Below are 21571 nucleotides of genomic sequence, written 5' to 3'. Positions count from 1 at the left end.
GGCAAGCACTGTACCAACTGAGCTATATCATCAGCCCACACATATTGTTTTGATATCTGCTTCCTTTCCTCAGTATATTGTTGAATGTTTTTATTCAAATGAGTACAAATCTATTATTTGCAACATTTATTAACATTTATGGCTTTATTTTAGTATGTGGCTGTACCATAAGTTAACCTGTCCTCCAATGATAAACATTTAAATAGTTCCAATTGTACTTTAAAATAAATGAGGGTAGCTAATTACTTTATTGAGTCCTCATATGAGTGCATATTAAAGATCACTTCTTTCCTGTGGATTTGCATTTCATCTAATGTTAAATCAATAGCATCCAATGAGTCACCACATGTGACTTTGCAGAAACCCATGAGACTTGTTTAGAAATAATTTCTTTTCTAACCTAAGAAAGCCAAGGCTGCCAGCATTTAGGGCATGATGCAATCTCACTGATTTATAAGAGGAAATTTATATTTATTGACTATATGACATCAGCATCTTTTCAAACAAATTTTAACACCTTACACATTTGCTAAAGCACATCGAAGATTCTGTCAGTAAGCACATACTCAAAAAGAGCAAGATATATATTTTCTAAAGAAAAAGTCAGAAATCATACAGTGAAATGGTTTATTCAATACACTATTCTGCCTATTATTGACTGGACAAGACTTGTGAGTTTCAATTTTACATTCCCTCTGGCTGCTACACACAGTGCCTAGCATGTGGTAAATGGTGAATAATCACTTGTTGTTAGAACAAGTGATTTTCACTGATAAAGATAAAAAAACTCAATGAGGAGGACAATTTTCAATGAAAACTAACGTAACAAATTACTCCATATATTAGATGTCAGGTTCTATAAAAAGGGCTGGAAAAGACGAATGCTGCTCATTCATATATCCAAAGTACTAGGTTCAATTGGCAGATATATAAATAACAATAAAATAAGGCTGCACAGTAAAAAAAAAAAAAAAAAAGACTATAAGAGAGAAATGAAACATGGTGTACACTTAATAAGAAAGGAAAGATTAGATCTGGTTAGGAGGATCAGGGAAAGTTTTGTGAGAAAGGCAGTATTTAGATCACACCTTGAGTATAGGTAGAAAATTAAAAATTTTAATGCAATATAAAGATAGGTGAATTTGAAATCATCCCCAATATATGGAGTCTATATATAATTTCAAGTTTTTGTAAAAAACTTAGAAGTTTTTTGGGGGGATACTTCTATGTCTAGAAGATGAGGAGAAATTGAAACAAGAGAGCACACTTATTAATGCATCCACAAAAACACCTAGAAGAGAGGCTGGGGCTATGGCTCAGCGGTAGAGCGCTCGCCTCGCACGCGCAAGACCCTGGGTTCAATCCTCAGCACCACATAAAAATAAATAAGTGAAATAAAAGTATTGGGTCCAACTACAACTAAAAAAAAAAAACTAGAATAGCTGGGTGCAATAGTACGTGCCTGCAATCTCAGTACCTGGGAGGCTGAGGCAGGAGGATGATAAGTTCAAGGGCAATTTAGCATAAAATCAAAAGGGCTAAGGAACACTCTTAGGTTCAATCCCCAGAACTGCCAAAACAAGTAAGTTAGTAAGTAAATAAATAGATAAATAAAATATATCGTAATGTTCACCTTATGGCAGCCCAATGCCACAAACTTCATTACAAAAATACTCTTCCTTATTGAAGTATAAATATACCTCTGAAAGGGGGAGGCATAATCTCTATGGAAACAGGACTGTGGATTATATGACTCCAACTGCTCTTGCCATTTATCTTGACTTTCCTTCCATCTAACCGAAGTTCATCAGCTGATAAATAATATAACAATGAAAACAAATAGCTCACCTTGACCAGAAGCCAAAGGATTCAAAGGTCTTTTAATTGTCTGTGGCCTAGAAACAAAAGAATTAAAAGTACTATATGAAATATAAATATGTTATCAGTCAAGTTATAATTATCTAATTAAAGTGATAATATCTCAGTTGCTTAATGACTACATCTGAAGTCAAATTGTTTTGTTGATATCATAAAATATTTAGTTTTCTCTAATTGCTTTTGAGAAATTATTGCCTGTTATTTGTTTTAGTGATGATAGTTTCTGATCTTTTCTCATTATAATAGCCATCAGGTAATTTCCTAATCACCTCTTCAAACAGAGGAAGGAAAAAAATATAAGTCAAGCACTTCTCCTAGAATCACTAATGTGCTTTTATATATATGCAAAAGTGTATGTTGTACGGCACAAAATGCAACCCTAATTGAAAGACAAACTTAACACAAACATTAAAATTAAAAATGAAAACATTAAATTAAACAGTGTAGGTAGTTTCTTTTCCACTTAGGTACTCTTAGAAACTTCAGCTTACCCCATGACCATTAAGTTTATTATTATTTAAATAAAAGGTTTTTTAATGGGAAAAAAACCAAAAACTTTCTAGAGAATGTTACTAAGGTGCTTCTAAATCACAAAACAAATATACTTAGTAATGTTAGTAAAGTATGGAGATTATTTCAATGCCCATAATTTAAATTTTTAAAATTTGTACAACTCTAGACATTTTGAGAAAAAAATATCATAGCTATATTTTAATATAATAAATGCCTCCTACATTATTTATATTGTTAGAAATGTTACAGGAATCAGGATATTAGTTAGGAAATGACCATAAAACCAAAACAAATCTAACAAATGTTTCATAAACTTTTTCAGTTAACATTAAAACAACAACCAAAAAAGAAAAACCTTACTTTAAAAATGAACTTTCAATTTAGTAACCAAACATTCCTAATAAGAGTCAAGACTATTTAAATGAAAAATACAGCTGATATAAGTAAATAATGAAAACTTCACCTTCCAAACTAGAGAATTCTTCAAGTAAAAAACAAAAAATAATAATAATCTAATGTTTTATTGGTGTACGCATAATTGGTCATCTTATGCTTATAAAAAAGTGAAAGTCTTTATCTCCATATTTTTGAAACTCCAAAGATTTTTCCACAGCTGCCTTCAGTGTCTGAGATAACAACACATGCACACACACACATACACAAACATATACACAATTAATCTTTCTGATTCTCAGATTCTCCCCCTCTCAAACAATGATGACACTAACACAAAGTTATTATAAGAAGTAGAGGGGAGGCTGGGGTTTTGGCTCAGCGGTAGATCGCACACCTCGAACGCACGTGTGAGACCCTGAGTTCGATCCTTAGCACCACATAAAAATATACGAATAAAATAAAGGTATTGTGTCCAACTATAACTAAAACATAAAAAAAAATAAAGAAAGAAAGAAGTAGAGGGGATCAAAAGACCAGGAATGGAACCACCATTTGACTCAGCTATACCACTTCTTGGTACTTAGCCTAAAGAATTAAAGGTCAGCATACTACAGCAATACATGTATATTCATGCTTATAGGAGCACAATTCACAATAGCCAAACTATGGAACTAGCCCAGGTATTCATCAATAAATGAATGGATAAATAAAATGTAGTATATATACACAATGGAGTTTTATTCAGCCATAAAGAAAAATGAAATTATGTCATTTGCAAGAAAATGGATGGAACTTGAGACCATCATGTTAAACAAAATAAGACAAACACAGAAGATCAGGGTCAATGTTTTCTCTCAAGTGTGGAAGCCAGAAAGGAAAAAAAATGGGATCTTATGAAAATAGAAGGAAGATTAGTAGAGGAAAGGGACCAGGGGGAGGAAATAATATTGACGAAATTATATTGTTATATTGTGTGCATGTACAATAAATCCTACTGTTATGAACAACTATAATGTACTAATAAAAATGTGAGGGGGAAAAAGAATTAGAGGAGAAAATGTATATAATACTTAGCACACTGGGCACTCAAAATGTTACCTGTTATAATTATTCTCTGAAATCAATTTAACTTCAAAGCAGGTAAAATAACTACAGTGACAGAAAAGAATTGTAGAGCACCAAAAAGAGAATTGAGAGTTGTAGATGCTAATCTATATGCTGTCACTAACTACCTGGTCTTGGGAAAGGACATCAATCTCTTTGGCTCTGCCTTCTCATCTACAAAATGAGATTCTACAATCTACTTGAGGAACATCTGTTAGTACCTACAATAATCCCATAAAACTTTAAATACTCTTCCCAGTCTTTCAAAGAAAAAAATATATTTGTTCAAACTTATGCCAATGTTTCCCCCAAGGGGAACTGGATTATCAAAGGTACGCTTTTATGTCTAGATGCACAAAATGAACTTGATTAGTAATTTTAAATCATTATAATTTTGTTTTTTTTATAGAGAAATCACCACATCTTATAGTAATTTCTAAATGAAAATGACACATACTTAAAACAGTTTTCTTCATAGATGACATTCCATATCTTCCAAGCATCTGGTCCTTTATAACCAGTGTAGCGCTCAGGATTAAGGAGCAAATCCACATATTCAGCATCAGGAGACTGTATGTCTGTAAAATAAACATTTCCATTAAATCTTTCTTATCTTTAGCTACCTTAAAAAGTAGTATACAAGACAATGTACCATTGATTCTAAGGCATCCCAAATATATCAATGTACTGGGTATTTTAAAACAACTTTTCAAGAGAAAGGAAGGAAAAGAAAAAGAAACAAATGGCCACATTAACTGTGCACACTAATTGCAAAAATGTCCTGATTTTAGAAATTGTAAAAAATAAGAATGTGTGGATTTGAGATCGAAGAAACATAATTCAATTCTCATAGGCCATCCAGACAATAAATACAATATACATTCATTTCCACATTAACCAGAGCAGCTCATCGGTAACTAAGGTAAAAGAAGAAGTATTAGTGTCATATACTATTTGTTACCAAATACTTTCTACTTCAATGACCACCACCATCAGGATCCACTACCCAGCTGTCCTAAAGATATAACACTATATGCAAAAGTTATAGGTATGATGATTTTGTGTCAGCATCCCTTATAAAAAGGAAAACTGAAAGCAGCCTAAACACTCACCATAGTAAAGCAGTTAGAAGCTAGGGCTCTGGAGCCTGAGTGCCTGGATGGGGATCCAGGTCCTGCCACTGATTCATAATTTAAAACTGTTAAACTTTGCTCAGTGCAATGGTGTATGCCTATAATCCCAGTAGCTCTAGAGACTAAAGTAAGAGGATCACAGCCTTAGAAGTTTAGCAAGGCTCTAAGCAACATAGCACTATACTGTCTCAAAATTTAAAAAAAAAAAGGTTGGGAGTGGTGACTTGGATTGTGGGTCAGTAGTTAAAGCAGCCTTGGGTTCAATCCCCTGGTACCAAAAAAATAAATAAAAAATAAAAAACTCTTAAACTTCCAAACAAAAATGATGGCCCTAGTCCATCAATGGCTCTGAGAAATTACTTGACAGTACAGCAGTATCTTACTTATCTATAAAATTTAACAATATAAACCAAAATATGGGCAAAAATGGTCTCACAGCAAACAGAAAAGATAACAAGAAAAAGAGCACAAATCACTGATGAGAGTCCATCAAAGGATTGTAGATCAGTAGTAGAGCACTTCCCTAGCATGTAGAAGGCCCTGGGTTTGATCCCCAGTACTGCAAAATAAAAAGACAGAAAAAAAATAGAGCAAGAGAGCAATAGAGAGTCCATCAAGCTCTCAACAATACCTACTTCATATTATTAAAGAACAAAGACAAAAAAAAAAAAAAAAGAACTAAGCTTGGCTATTTTTATTCCAATTCAACAGCATAATAAAGGCATGTATTAGGAGAAAAGTAACTTCTAGAACTAACACAATGACAGCATCTAGAAATAACTGAGCCCTCTGCAGAAGCAGCAATTAAAATAACTAAAAAAGTAAATAATAAGAACTTAAAAAATAAATTAGCATGGAATCATCCAGTTCAGAGATGGCTAACTGTTCACTCCAATTAATACTAAAGGCAGTTATTACAGAAATTTACACTAAATTGATTTTTAAAACTCCTCATTTTTAAAATATATAAATAATTCTCAGTATCCAGTACCTTAAAACAGAAAACTAGACACCAAGGTATGATTGCACTTTTTAATATTCCACCTAGAGATAAACATTTGGCCTCTTGATTTTACTTATGACAGAATAAAAAATAAATGTTATTATATCCATATTTTGCCACATGACTAAAGCTCAAATATCTTATAAGGATTTATAAAATACCTTCTATACTTCACCCACCATTTGCATATGTTATTTATTTCCTAATAAACTGTGCCTTTAAAAAATACTCATCTTTTAACAGAAGAAATTAATGCAAATGGGCAAGTAATTCACTAAACTCCACCATGTGAGTGAGTTATTGATTCTCAGTTGGTACTCACATTGTAGTCTCAAAAGGATAGTTCATTCATGGAAGTTAAAGTATTACCATCCTTTTTCTAACATTACATGCCTTAAAAAAAACTGTTACATATTATAAATTTAGTTTTATCTCATAGAACAATGTTTAAGGCCAAAAGATCTTTATAGAAAAGATGATAAAACAAGAGGTCGAGGGAAATGTTCCATCTCTTTCCTTTAGTAGCCTAACTCTTGATTAAGTCTACAACCTCTCATATCTAATATTCCTGAGATGTTTTGGAATCGAGAAGAAAAGTAATACAGTGTACACAACTTACATTAGGTATTACTCCAACAGGGTCTGGGGCACCAATCAAAAGGGGTAGAGATGTGGCAGGGAAATAAAGTCATCAGCTGATATGAGAAAGGAAGCCATGAACTAGTTGCATAGAATGCCTGGAAATAAGGAACGGCTTCTGGGCAGCAACAGTAGTTTATAGCACTAAGTTCAAGTGAGACCATAGGGCTGGAGCTGGAGCTCGGCGATAGAGCTCTTATCTAGCATGCATAAGGGCCTGGATTTGTTCCCCAGCATTGGAAAAGAAAAAAAAAAAAAAAAACCTCACCCACATACACATTTCTGTAGTGAAATACATGAATATTCACACTAAATGCGTATTAAACTTAGGAGGAAACATGTCTGTTTTCCAGATTTTGGAAACAGAAAGAAGGCATTATAGATAAGTATATACCAAAGCTTGGTCATGTTTCCTATCAAGGAAAGCTCTTTTCTTTTTCTCTTCTCTCCTTTCATCCGTACTATCTTTCTTTTTCCAAAAAGAAGCCACTTTTCCTTCCTTTCTCTTTCACAAGGATTACAGACTTCTCTTTTACTTGAAATTTCAATGTCCTGCAGTATTCTTTTCACTTAATTTTTTTAAGATCATTAATACTCTACAAAAGAGCCACAGAAGAACATCAAAACTCAATTCAATTAAATTTTGTTTAGAGAGTAATAATTAAGTAAGAGGCCAATAATCCAACTTAGAAAAAGAAGAATGGAAGAATCCATAAATCTAGGATGCTAGATTTTAACAGCATCAGTACGGGGGCCTAGTTTTAGATGTTGCAGATGTGATTCTATGTGCGAAATTCTCTTTTCTGAAAGCAACAAAGGCCATCATTAAGGAAAATGTAAAACAATCCAACAGCAATATAACAGAAGTAAGGTGGGTTTTTTTGTTTTGTTTTAATTTTTGTTTTGTTTTTGTTTGGTACTAAGGACTGAACCCAGGAGTGCTTAATCACTGTTCCACATCCCACAGCCCTTTTTATTTTTTATTTAGGTCTTGCTAAGTTGCTTAGGGCCTTGCTAAGTTGCTGAGGCTGGCTTTGCACTCACAATCCTCCTGCATCAGCCTCCCAAGCTGCTGAGATTACAAAGTATACCACCATGCCCAGCCAGAAGTAAGTTTTTGTAATTCCTACATTTTAGCTACTTGTACAAAATGCATGTGTGTATTGCAAAACTTATCAAAATTACTATATACTACAAACTGCAAAATTTAAGAGGTAAATTTTTTTTCTAGAAATCAAGTTTTCTTTTTTAATAGTTCTATTATGGTAAAATATATATGAAACAAAATCCCACCAGTTCAACCATATTTAAGTGTACCTCAAGCAACATTAACAACATTCACAATGTTGTATAATTGTCACCAGTTTGTTTCCAAAACTCTTCCATAACCCCAAAGAGAAACTCTGCAGTCATCTAACAATAATTCTTCACTTCCAGCCCTACAACCTCCAGTAACCTCTGATCTACGTTCTGTCTATAAATTTGCCCATTTTAGATAGTTTATGTAAGTGGACTCATATAATACTTGTCTTTTGTGTCTGGTTTATTTCACTTAGCATGTTTTCAAGGTTCATCCATGTTGTAGCCTATGTCAGAACTTCATTCCTTTTTATGGCTCAATAGAATTTCATTAAATGGATATACCACATTTGCTTATTCATCCATCTGGTGAGAGACACAGGTTGTTTATACTTTCTGGCTACTGGGAATGATGCTGCAACGAACACTGGTTTACCCAAATCTGTTTGAGTCTCTGTCTTCAATTCTTTTGAATGTGTACCTAGAAATGGAACTGTTAGGTCATATGGTAATTCTGTTTAGCTTTTTGGGGAGCTGTCAAACTATTAGAAACTGAGTTTAAAAAAAAAAGATCAAAATTTTATCTTAGGTATAATTTTAAACATAACGTGCAATATAAAAAAATTTTTACCGTCAGCTTCACAGAAGTTGTCAGAAGAATCATCATGCTTGGTCCATTGAAGAACAGCCTTCTGTGTTTCCTCACTTAAAAAAAAATGAACAGTGTGATTCTTTTTTTCAAATTAACATGTGATATGAAAGAAACAAAGCACCACTAAAAAAGAAAAGAAAAGAAAAATCATACCTCAGTGATTCATCCACTGCTCCGAGTCGTTCAGCTTGCTCACATTCTTCGATGAGATTATTGGCTTCTTCAGAATACTAAAATGAAAAATAGAGTAAATAGAATACAATTTACTGCATTTAAAAAACTTTTTGAAAGAATTTAGACACTATCTAAGGCTCTCTTGATATCTGGTACCAACATCTTGACTTCAAAAATAAAAAGAAACCATTAAGCACTCACATTTCCTCTTGAAGCTAAAAAATAAGTAAAAAGCTTTGCCTTTAAAATGTCTATGAAGAACATTTTTTGGGGGGTGGGGATACCAGGGATTGAACTGAGGGGCACTCAGCCACTGAGCCACATCCCTAGCCCTATCTTGTATTTTATTTAGAGTCAGGGTCCCACTGAGTTGCTTAGGGCCTCACTGTTGCTGAGGCTGGCTTTGAACTCATAATCCTCCTGCCTCCGCCTCCAGAGCCACTGGGAATACAGGTGTGCACCACTGTGCCTGGCCATGAAGAATATCTTTGAGTGTAAGGAAGTCTTGTGGCAAGTAGTCAAAAGATATTGTCCTGTGGCTGGGATTGTGGCTCCACGGTAGAGCACTCACCTAGCACAGGCGCGACCTGGGTTCGATTCTCAGCACCACATAAAAATAAAGGCATTGTGTTGTGTCCATCTACAAAAAAAGATTCTCTCTCTCTCTCTCTCAAAAAAAAAAAAAGAGAGAGAGAGAGAGAGAGATTGTCCTGCTTTTCTAATGGCCTAACAGCATCAATTTTTTCTTCCATAATATAAGCGGTGGGAATATCATGCCATGATGCTAGGAGTACCCTAGAGCTTCCCAAGTCTTTGCAAAAAGTATTCTGCTATCTTTAGGCATTTGTAAGATATTCTTAAACCATATTTCTTTTCAATGTTTAAGTCTTTCCAAGAGCATTTTACCACTGAGCTAATTTGCTGCCTTTTTTTTTTTTTTAATTTTGAGTCAGGGTCTCACTAACTTGCAGCCTTGAATTTGTCATCCTCCTGCCTCAGCCTCCAGAGTCAGTGGATTATAGGAATCTGTCATCATGCCTAGCCTTCAATAATTTGTTTTCAACATCAGCTTCATCTTAAAAAATTTGTGGTCATTACTTAGTATGTACATTATTTGATAATAAACACTTTTATCTTCATTGGTAAAATTTGTACACAATATGAGTTATGCATGTGTCTTCATGACAAATCCAATTCTGCTCCTTTGATTTCTTGATTTAGGTAATAACACCATTTTTACCCAGAAAATTATTTTTATCAAGATCTATAAAGGTATGACACAAAAATTATTTTATCTTTAATTTTTAACTTTAACTGAATTTACACTAGCATTCACAAGAGTGATAAAAGTTTTCCTTCTATAGAAGGAACTTCCAAAAGTTTTTGTTGTTGTTGTTTCCAGATTTTGTTTTGTTTTGTTTTTTGGCAGTACTTGGGAATGAACACAAGGGCACTCTACCATTGAGTCTCACCCCCAGCCCTTTTAATTTATTTTGAGATAGGGTTTCACCAAGTTGCTGAGGGTGGCCTCTAACTTGCTATCCTCTTGCCTCAGCCTCCTGAGTCACTAGGATTTATAAGCATGTGCCATAATCCCTGATTCAAGTTTTACTTTGAATAAACTCAAAGAGATGAGTCCATTAATTGAATGAAAAATGTCAAACAATTTTGTGGAATTAAATTATTTTCTATTTGAAACAGTTAATAATGACATCATTTATGTGCAAAGTTCTGTCATTGATGTCAACAAGTCAATGCTGTGAGTTCACACTTTAACTCTTCATATGTACAAGGAAATGTGGAATCAAAATTTAGCAAAATTAGTTTTCATCTATGGTGGAAAGGTTCAGAATGTGGTTGCCTCTGGGAAAAGAGTGAGGATTCTGATACAGAAAAAGTCTATTAGGTGAAAATTAAAGAAATCTGAGTAAAGTTAGTTGTAATGTATCAGCACTGGTTCATTATTTTTAACAAATGTATCAGGATGGGGATATGGCTCAGTGATAGAGTGAGTCCTTAGAGTGCGTGAGGCCCTTGGTATAATACCCAGTAGCAACAACAACAAAAAAAACATAAATTTACAATGGTTATATAAGATGATACTTATAGAGGAAACTGGTTATGCATCTTACGGAAACTCTAAACTATCTTCACAATTTTTCTGTAAATTTAAAACTGTTATAAAAATAAAAGTTTATTTTAAATCAGGTATGGTGGCACACACCTGTAATCCCAATGACTCAGGAGGCTGAGGCAGGAAGATCTCAAGTTCGAGGCCATCCTCAGCAACTTAGAGAAGACCTAAGCAACTTAGCAAGACCTTGTCTCAAAATAAAACATAAAAAGGATTGGGGGGGTATGACTCAGTAGTAAAACACCTATGGGTTCAATCCCCAGTAAACCTTCCCACCAAAAAAATTTTATTTTAAGAGAGAGACATAAAAGACACATAAATCAAATGCAATGTGCAGGTAAATTTGAATCCTGTTTCAAACAAACTATTAATGTATTTATGAAATATCAGAGAAATATGAACCCTGACTATGGGTATTTTTTAAAGAATATTTTTATCTTAGAGATATATGTGAATTATGTATAAACATAATGATTTATCTGAAATTGGCTTTAAAATAATTGGGAAAATAGAGTGAGAGGTACAGATGAGGCAGGTTTGACCATACACTGATAACTGCTGGGTGACGGATGTTTGGGTTTTTTTCCTTTTCTCTACTTTTGTTTATTTTTGATACTTTGAATAATAAAAGATTAAATAAAAAAAAAACAAAAGGATTTAGAGCCACTGAATTAAAAATTTTCAAGGGATTTCACTGTAATGAGAAACAGAGATGGGGACATCTAGGTGGAAGGGAAAATGTTTTTTTCAAGCTTTTTGTCAAGGTACTAGACACATCAGTAAGTATATGTATATACCTTATAGCTTGCAGATTTAATCCCATCAGGAACTTCATCCTGAAAAAAAGAAAAAATATGCATTTTTTTTAGATAACATTTATCCTGTCTTCTGAAAAAAAATTAAATTTATGAGAAAAATCACAAAACAAATTATTGAAATTAACAGTTTATTTTCCACTAAAACTACTCAGGCAATTTTTATATTATTTCTTTAAAGGAAATAAAAATTCAAAAACAAACTAATAAAATAATCACATATGATAGCATGGAAATATAAAAACAGTTATTGAGCCATTATTCTTTTTGATATTCAAATTGTTCCTCTATAAGTCACTAAGTGCTGACTTAATCTTAGCACCTGCATCCTTTTGATATTCCTTTGGTAGTCCTTAGCAGCATGCTTTGTTTTGTTTTGTTCGACAAAATTTTTCAGGTTCATCTTGTGTAGCTCGTATTTTAAGGAGCTCCAGTTCTTTTCAGAGGAAACTAGAAGTGGTTTTTAGGTGTGTTGGCCACTTACTCACTACAGGAACTATCTGCCTATCCTCAAAGTGATGCTGTGGGCAGATAAGGATGTAGCAGAACTCTGTAAACTGCAGGGTATTCTTCCTTCTAGGGTACATGCCTAGAAGGGTGTGCATCACTTTATTGTGTACACTTCCAGACTCTGAACTAGATCAAAGAGTGTTCTTTTTCAATAGCTATACATTTAGAAGATTTCTAATTTTTTTCACATAACAAAGAATGTCAAATTTATAGATATATTTCAGTAGAACTGACATCTCTACAATATTCAGACCTGCTTTATGGTCGTCATCTATGAACATCTGTCCAAAAAAAAGTAAAATTCCTAATCAGATTTCTAGGTCAAAGGGTATGTGCCTTTTTATTTTTGATGCATTTGCCAAATTATCTCCAAAAAGACTTAACCACAATAATACTCATTTCTTATTCCCAGACTCACACTAAACATTGTTATTCTTTTTTTGCATTGGCCAATCAATAATGGAGGTGAAAGAACCGGATTTTGCAGAATTGTAAAGACAACAAATGACTGGTTTCTCTGGGTATAAAAAGATTCCAGCCTCAATGGGCAGAACATCTGCCTCACTTAAATTTTCTCTAGAATCAGTATACAAATCAAGGGATGTGGTTTTCAAAGTGCCCAACATAAGGAAGAAAACTTCAGTTTTTACTACTTTTCTCTCTCCTGCTAGGTCACAGGGTATAACCTGAACTAAAAAAGAAAATCAAAGTGTTGACAAAAAGGGAACTGGTCTTTGTCCCTTGTTCAGCTACAAAAGGCATTACCAAAGTAGAAGCAGACCATCTGAGTATCGAGTTGACTGAGATTGACCAAATGCATATGTTAGATGCTCATTGTTTGAGGTGTGAGGATGGCACTGTGGTCATGAAGTAATGTCCCTTCTTTCAGAGGCACACTGAAGCATACAATATTGAGATGTCAAGATATCAGTAATGCAGGGGCTGGGGTTTTAGCTCAGTGGCGAGCACTTGCCTAGCTTGTGTGAGGCACTGGGTTTGATTCTCAGCACTGCATATAAATAAATAAATAAAGATCCATCAACAACTAATAAAAATATTTTTTTTAAAAAAAGATATCAGTAATGCACAATATAAATGTTAAATCTGAAACATGACAATTTAAGCTATAGCAAATATTCCGAAGGACTCAAAATGATCTTTAATCACTCTTTGTTTCTAACATATCACCCTATTAGGAATTATTAGAACTGAGCCTAGGCTTATCCCAAGAGGAATATAAATAATTCATTTCCTCACTGGCATTTGGAGTGGAGTTTCTCTCACTCTCCCTCCTCAGCTTGCTGTTCCTCTCTGCTCTCAGTTTGTACACTTTAACCTATAGTTGGGCAATCATACTTGTGTTGAAATGATCACTTAGTGTTTCTCTTCTCTACTAAACCGTAACTAAGCTTGTATGCCCAGGTCCCACCACATAGTAGACTCTCACAAAATACTCATTATTGAGCCAAATTACATTCAAATGCCAACTGATATTACTTCACCAATCTCTTCTCCATCTCCTCATGTTTTACATATACTTCCCCCAACACTGCCAGTTATCCTAAAACTCAGGTCTAATCATGGTACTTCTTTGCCAAGCTTATAAATTTAATGTTTATAAATTTAATGTTTTCCAATTACCTTCCTTTAAAAGCAAAAACCGGGCTGGGGATGTGGCTCAAGTGGTAGCGCGCCCGCCTAGCATGCATGCGGCCCGGGTTCGATCCTCAGCACCACATACAAACAAAGATGTTATGTCCGCCAAAAACTAAGAAATAAATATTAAAAATTCTGTCTCTCTCTCTCTCTTTCTCTCTCTCTTTTTTTTTAAAAAAAAAAAAAAAAAAGTAAAAACCTCCAGTATGATATCAGTTTAAGAAGAAAGCAGCAGTATTGACATGAAAGCATCTCAGTCCCAGTTTTTGTTTCTGTTTTGTCCTCCAATAAGAAATTGGTTTAATGAATAATGGTGTCTTCATAGCATGTAGCCACAACCAAGAATGGGAAGCTTTTTATATAACACAGCTCCAGTTCTGCTGAAGCTGAGGTAACTAGATCCTATCTCAGTTTTTCAGTTTAAATACCCCCAACTAATTTTTCCTCTTACTAAAATATAATGTCAAGAATTTATAAAATATAGTGAAGCATTTAAATTGATAACATCACTATAATGATATGTTCATGCTTTCAAGACAGTAATTGCTGTGGACTGAATCTTGAATGCCCTCCAAAGGCCCATGTGTTAAAGACTTGGCCCTTAGAGAGACACCATCAAGAGGTGGTGGAACCTTTGAGAGGGGAGGCCTGATGGAAGGTTTTTAGGTCACTGGGAGAATGCTCTTGATGGAGCTTCTACTGGCCTCTTCCTCTTCCTCGTTTTTGCTTCCTAACCATGAGGTGATTGGTTTTCCTCTGCCACATACTCTCCACCATGATGTGCTGCCTCACCACAGGTCCAAAGCTACAGGGAGTCAATCATGCATGACTTGAACCTCCAACATCATGAGTCAAAATAAACCTTTTCTTCTTATAAGTTGATTATCTTAGGTATTTTGTGATAATAATGGGAAGTCAACTAACACAGTAACATAAGTTAATGTTTTGTAAGTTAATCCTTGAGTTTTCACCAAGTTGTGTCTCTAAGGATTAATAGAACTAAACGCTTCTCATTCTCATGATAAAATATTCATAAATATAAAATATTTGCTTTAATACCACATGCTAAATATGTCTATGTGAGCAATAGTGAGATTTAGAAAAATAAACTGCTCAAAAAACACAATACCACTTTCACCTCTGTTAGGGTGGCTATTATCCAAAAAGCAGAAAAATCAGTATTATCAAGGATGTGGAAAAACTGGAACCCTTGTGCACTTTTGATAGGAATGTAAAAATGGTTCAGCCACTGTGGAAGAATTTGATAATTGCTCAAAAATTAAACCTAGAATTACCATATGATCTAGCAGTTCCACTTCTAGGTATACCCACAAAATTTGAGAGCCTGAGGATATAGCTCAGATAAAACATGTGCTTAGCAAGCTCCAGGGCCCAGGTTCAATCCAAAAACAACAACAAAAAAAAAAAAAAAAGAAAAAGAAGAATGAAAATAGGGGTTTGAAGAGCTATTTATGTACACATGTCCACAGCAGAATTATCCATAAGAGCCAAAAGGCTCTTGTTGTGTTTCCACAACACAAAAGTGTGTCATCAGATTAAAACATAACAAAATTTAGTACAGACATACGCTGAAACATTGTAACTTGGCCTTAAAGTGGAATAAAATTCTAATAAATGCTATAATATATATCAACTTAGAAACATCACTCTACATGAAATAGAACCATATGCAAAAAAGGACAAATATAGTATTATTCCCCTTAAAGGAGGTGCCTATAATACTCAAATTCACAGAGAAAACAACAGAGTGGTGGTTGCCAAATACTGAGAGGCGGGGGGGACCTGGGAGTTAGTGGTCAAGTGGCAACAGTTTCAGTTTGGGAGGATGAGAAAGTTTTGGAGACAGGTGAAGGGTGACAGCTCCTCAACAATATGAATGTACTTAATGCCACTGAACTGTACACTTAAAAATGGTTAAAATTGTAAATTCAATGCTATAAATATTTTGTCACAATAAAAATAAATAAAATGAAAATATACTTTTTTTTCCTTCAGTGTTGTTGTTCATACCAGGACCTTGCATATAGGCAAGCATTCTACCACTGAGCTACACCCCGACCCTATCTGCTTTTAAAGGGAGGCAAAACCTACTTCATTTCAAAGTATTTCAAAAATCTCTACTTTCATAGAGTACTTCAACTTTTAATGCTCTAAGATTCCAAAGTAAAATCAGGTGTTTCATCCACTCTCAATCTCTACCCCAGGAAATCCAAGAAAAAATTATACCAAAAAAGTAAAGAAATTTTTGGGTGGGGTTGTGGCTCAGCGGTAGAGTGCTTGCCTAGCACTTGTGAGGCCCTGGGTTTGATCCTCAGCACCACATAAAAATAAATAAATAAAATAAAGGTATTGTGTCCAACTACAACTAAAAAACAAAATTTATTTTAAAAAGTAAAGGAATTTTAATTATACTTCAATTAATTTCATTTGATTATACCATACACATAACTTTTTCAGGTAAGATGTAAGAAGAAAAACAAATACCAAGCCAAGAGCACAACTAATCTCTCGAATAAATCAAGGGATTATATTAACAACAAAAATTTTATCATTATGAAGTCAGTTTCAAAATAGGTTTTACACTTAGACATTTAGATTTGCAAAACATAAATATTAAATGTTATATTTAAACTAAGGATTGAATTATTATTTGGTTATATTGGCCCCCTTTAAAAAATTGTAATGGATGAAAATAGGTGCAATAGATCTTAAAGGTACACATAGTTCTTACAGATTGGCAAGGTTTGACAGCACAGTCCCTTCTTCCACACTGGCTGATATCATTCCAGAAAGGACACGGCTTCTTCAGGTTTACCTGTAGAATAATAGTAAGAGTTTTAAAAATAAGAACCCCAAGATTATAACTGACAACTGCTGAATTGTGAGGCTATGAACTGGTTATGTGATATGTTTGCAATCCTGCTATTTCTTCCACTTATTAGTCATCCAGTTCCATTGGCTCTATGTGTATAGCTGACATAGGCAAATTGATAAGACAGTTAGAAAGACGCAGACAGCCATTAACCAGACTCTGTACATATGGCAACCAGGAGTCAAAACAGCTTACATTATCAACCTTTTTTTTTTTTTTTTTTTGGTACAAGGGATTCAACTCAGGGGCACTCAACCACTGAGCCACATCCCCAGCCCTATTTTGTATTTTATTTAGAGACAGGGTCTCACTGAGTTGCTTAGCGCCTCACCATTGCTGAGGCTGGCTCTGAACTTGTGATCTTCCTGTCTCAGCCTCCAGAGCTGCTGAGATTACAGGCATGCATCACCGTGCCCGGCTCAACTCATAATTTAAAGCAAGAAACAGTTACCAAGTAGAGAAAAGTTAAATTGTGAACTCAAACTACAACTAAAGACTTCAATGATCAGATTTTCTAAATTCTTCCAGTAGTTATCTCAAGATAAAATGCTACAAGTGACTTGTTAAAATAATGAGTTTAAATAAAACCATGCTGTTTCTAAATTTTTTTTAATTTAGTTATTTTAATTAATTAGGGCAAATCTGATGTTTGAGAAAATTATGTACTCACTATTTGGATAGAAATAAGTTTTTGTTCTAACTTCAATTTAAACAGGCGGTTCCTAACTATACAGTACAAAACTATGATTTTTTTATTAAAAGTATCCAATTGATGGTTTCAGAACCAAATGGTTCACTAATATAAAGTGAATTTCCTGAGTAAAGTTTCTCTCAATTTTAAATAATAACCACAATTTTGAAGCTTAGTAATTCTTAAGAAAATGTAATTATCCATTTAAAGTATTATTATAAAAAAATTAAAATTAAAAGTACCTTGTAATATCTGAAGTAGTCACTTTCAAGAAGTTTTTGTAGTCTTGGGAAAAGTCTGTAGTTATTAAATCTATCGATGGTTTCAACATCACAAGTACAGTCATCCAAGTAACCACTAACCTGTTCCAAAGAAAATAAAATAAAATAAAGAAAATGAAACAATAAACCAAAAATGTCCAAGATGCAACAAGATTCTTTTTCCTCACGTGGTTATTATGAAATACCTCTTACTCAACCAACCTTTATCCATCCCTCATAATTTTCTAAGATGGGGTATGACAATAGTCTAGTGATACTGTTGCTCTTATTACATCCCTAGAGCAATTCTGTAGGGTGTGCTGAGCTCATGAAAATACACATACACAAAGCTAGTTCCCTCAAAGTCATTCTGTACCCTCCTTCTAGACCCTAGATAACTAGACCAAAGATGGGCACTGAGATAAAAGGGAGAGAAGTATCTCCCTGTGACCAGACCTGTGAACACATAAACTCAGACCATATTCCATCATGTGAACAGATAAGCATGTGAGCTAGTCAGCAGAGAGAGAAAAGATCTTAAAAGACACTCCAACAAGCATTAATAAGAGATAGCACATGTTACTCAGATTGCCTAGAGGTTCCCACTTTCACCCATCTTTCCTGAAACCTAAGTGTATCCCATTGTTGGTTTTCCTGAGACTCTGGAGTCATATAATTTCAGTTGTCTCAGTTTTCCTTTCATTTTTAGAGGATGTATAGGTCAGAGACTTGATGACTATATAAAAAGACGTGTCACTGAATTAAAAAAAAAAAACATAAATCATTATAAATTTCTAACAATCCTTAGTTAATGGGCCATAATAATTTTTTATAGATTTGGAATGGTGCTTAGAAATGATTTACATTAGCAAAACTGAAATAGCAAACTGATCACAAAGCCAATCCTGATTTTCAAATGCTCAATATTGAGGTCTTAAATCCTAGTTACTAGATAAACTATTAAATATACCTTTATGAGGATACAATGGGAAGTTATATTATAATCAGATGATGTTTTCAGTTGTGAAACTAAAATTCCTAGATGTTTACTTGGGGCTAAGCAAACATATAACAGAAGTAATTAAAAATTTCTTTTAAAAAACAAACACATAATGATTCAAAAAAAAAAAACCTTGGGGAAGGACTGAGGACAGGCAGCATTCTGTAGGAAAAAAAAAAAAAAGAGACCCTTCTGTGGTCTGAATGTCTTCATTGTAAACCACATTGGATTATATTTTAGGGATACCTACTGCCTATAAAAAAAATATTGTTAAAATCTACTTGTAAGAAACAAAGTAAAAATATTTATTTTATTAAAATATTTTATTACTGAAATATTAAATTTAGGTGTTTACCCTTTGGAATATATAAAATCATAAAATAACTTTTAATTTGAGACTATCACAAAACAGTTTGGAAAATTTTCACCTAAGAGACAAGAAGACTTTGAATTATAACAGCAATATTCAAGAGCTAAGATTTTTAATGATTTTTCTAATCTTATTTGTTTGGGGCTAATTCAGTTTCTAGAAATCTGATCTACATATTTTGTCATATAATAACTGTTTTGATTTCATATGCAAATGTGTCCTTGTAGCCTACTGAAAATTCTGAGTACACCACAATCTTAGAGTCCTCATTCCATGTGTGTGTGGGCAGCGCATGTTTGGTGCAGGGGGTTGAACCCAGGGCCTGGAGCTCATGAAGCAGCACTCTAGCACTGGGCTACACCCCCAGCCCCAATGAATCCTAATTTTGGATACTAATAACACTAAAGTGCTTATAATCTAGATGATTTGATTTTTCGCATGTTCTTTTGAACATTAAAAGCAAAACTTCTAAGGACAAAAGACTGTTTCTCCCCCTTTGGTACAAATTATTATTCAAAGAATAAAAGGCCCAGAAAGACCACAAAGGCCAAAAGAACACCAGCAAAGCAGAGACATTAAGCTACAAAAGGAAACAGAAGAGGAGAAATTTGAGAGAGTTTGGAGCAATCCATTTTTCCCCCAGAAATTCATTTTCACAGTAAGAATGTATCTTCAAGACCTAGCTCAGTGTACCCACTTTCCAGAAGCCATCTCTCAGGCATACCTCACCACTACTGGGTTAACTGCCTCTCCTGTGTGCTCCCAGAGCATTCACATACTGCTATAGTATAAAAATACCTCACTGTGCTGAATTTACTATCTCCCTCCTGCCCACCAGAGAATAAAATCCTTGAGGGCAAAATCATGTTTGTTTATCTTTGTGTTTCCAGTACTTAGCACCATGCTTTTAGAAAGTGCACAGTAGATGAACAATAATTATTTATGGAATGGTGGTAAATGAATGGATGAATGCTATCCACTGTCACTCATCACTGAGAATAGTGCCACACTCTCTAATGGTACCTCTGTACTACCATGTCACTTGTGACAGTGCCTAGTGCCCCAGAGTACACAAGCACACTTGGGCAGGAAGTCACTCAACATAGCAAGATAAGCAGGCAGCTACGATAAACAACCCTTCACACCCAACATTCTATCTATCTGTATAAACCAAATACAAAGGAAGCTCTGAGAAGTCCCAAATCAGAAAGGAAAAGAGGTGACATGTAGCCAAGAGACATTCGAGGAAAAGGAGACAGGTCAAATGTTGGACTTTTAAGTCTCCTGCCCCTTATGTTAGATATGGAATAGGAGGTATTCTCCACTGTAACCACAGGTAGCAAGACAGATAAGGAAGCCACATAAAGATGGCAGGGGTTTCAGTAGATGGAGAGAGCCCAGCAAAGACAAGACAGGAAGCTACTTGGAAATCCAAGCCATCTGACAGTTTAGGTGAGCCTGCCAACAGGCAGCAGAACCTGATTTCTGGAAGGAAGTCTATCAGGTATATTGCAAGCCCAGTTCTAGTAACTAGAAAACAAGGCATGTTAGCAAAATAGAGTCACAGGAAAGGGCTAAGGTAGAAAACCTGTTATTAGAACCAGGACAGACTCTTGGAAACAAATCAAAATCCTATTACCTAATCTAAGACCAAAAGACAGGTGCCAGACTATAACAAGGATGTGCTTCAGTGTTGCTGAAGTAACTCTTCACTGTCTTCCACTGAGAGACAACTCTGGACCTGCCTCAGGAATCTGAATTTTTAAAAAATGCATAATGTACGTTAAAATTTGAAGCTCAGTGCTCTAGACTTCATGAAATCATCAGTCTTAGGTAAGGGGCCAAAATAATAGCTGGAAATAAAAAGATCCGGGTTGAGGGGCTGGGATTGGGGCTCAGTGATAGAGTGCTTGCCTAGCATGCATGAGGCATTGGGTTTGATCCCCGGAAACACATAAAATAAACAAATAAAATAAAGGTATTATGTCCATCTACAACTAAAAAAAAAGACCCAGGTTAAGGATGGTATATATAAATACCAATGTAGGACTGACATATAACATCACCCAGTTTAAAGTCCTAGTCTCCTAAGAGCTGAAAAGCCTTTGAAGGTCTTCTATTGCAACCTCTCAAGCAAAAATCAGCAACCCCCTCCATAGATGCACCTTAAGGAGGAGGCAGTGTGCATCAATGGTTAGAATGCATGCTCTGGAGTCAGACCTTCTTAGGTTAGAATCTCATCTTTGTCACTTAGCTAAATTTTGACCTTATCCAAGTTAGTTAATCTCTCTATTCCTCAATTCAATATCTTAATAAAAAATAATGATAGTTATTATCTCACAGATTTGATATCAGGATAAAATAATACAGAGCAAATGTTCAGTAAGTGTTAAGCATTATTATCACCCAACCTTTGTTTAAATGCTTCTGGTGACAGAGAGCTTACTATTC

General features: G+C 34.6%; 1 protein-coding gene across 1 annotated transcript in view; it reads right to left on the bottom strand.

Annotated features, from left to right (window-relative positions):
* Ero1a (endoplasmic reticulum oxidoreductase 1 alpha) overlaps positions 1-21571 on the bottom strand; it is a 45440-nt gene that overhangs the window by 14523 nt on the left and 9346 nt on the right. Inside the window, exons 2-8 of the mRNA XM_076850493.2 lie at positions 17733-17852; positions 16659-16742; positions 11723-11761; positions 8771-8847; positions 8597-8670; positions 4349-4469; positions 1849-1895 (exon numbers count right to left, since the gene is read on the bottom strand). Coding sequence (XP_076706608.1) covers positions 1849-1895; positions 4349-4469; positions 8597-8670; positions 8771-8847; positions 11723-11761; positions 16659-16742; positions 17733-17852 — 562 coding nt within the window. The remainder of the gene's footprint in view (positions 1-1848; positions 1896-4348; positions 4470-8596; positions 8671-8770; positions 8848-11722; positions 11762-16658; positions 16743-17732; positions 17853-21571) is intronic.

Source organism: Callospermophilus lateralis, chromosome 3 (genome assembly GCF_048772815.1).
Source record: "Callospermophilus lateralis isolate mCalLat2 chromosome 3, mCalLat2.hap1, whole genome shotgun sequence".
Taxonomy (NCBI): Eukaryota; Metazoa; Chordata; class Mammalia; order Rodentia; family Sciuridae; genus Callospermophilus; species Callospermophilus lateralis.
The sequence above is the reverse complement of the archived record's forward strand: the minus strand, read 5'-3'. Positions and strand labels throughout refer to the sequence as shown.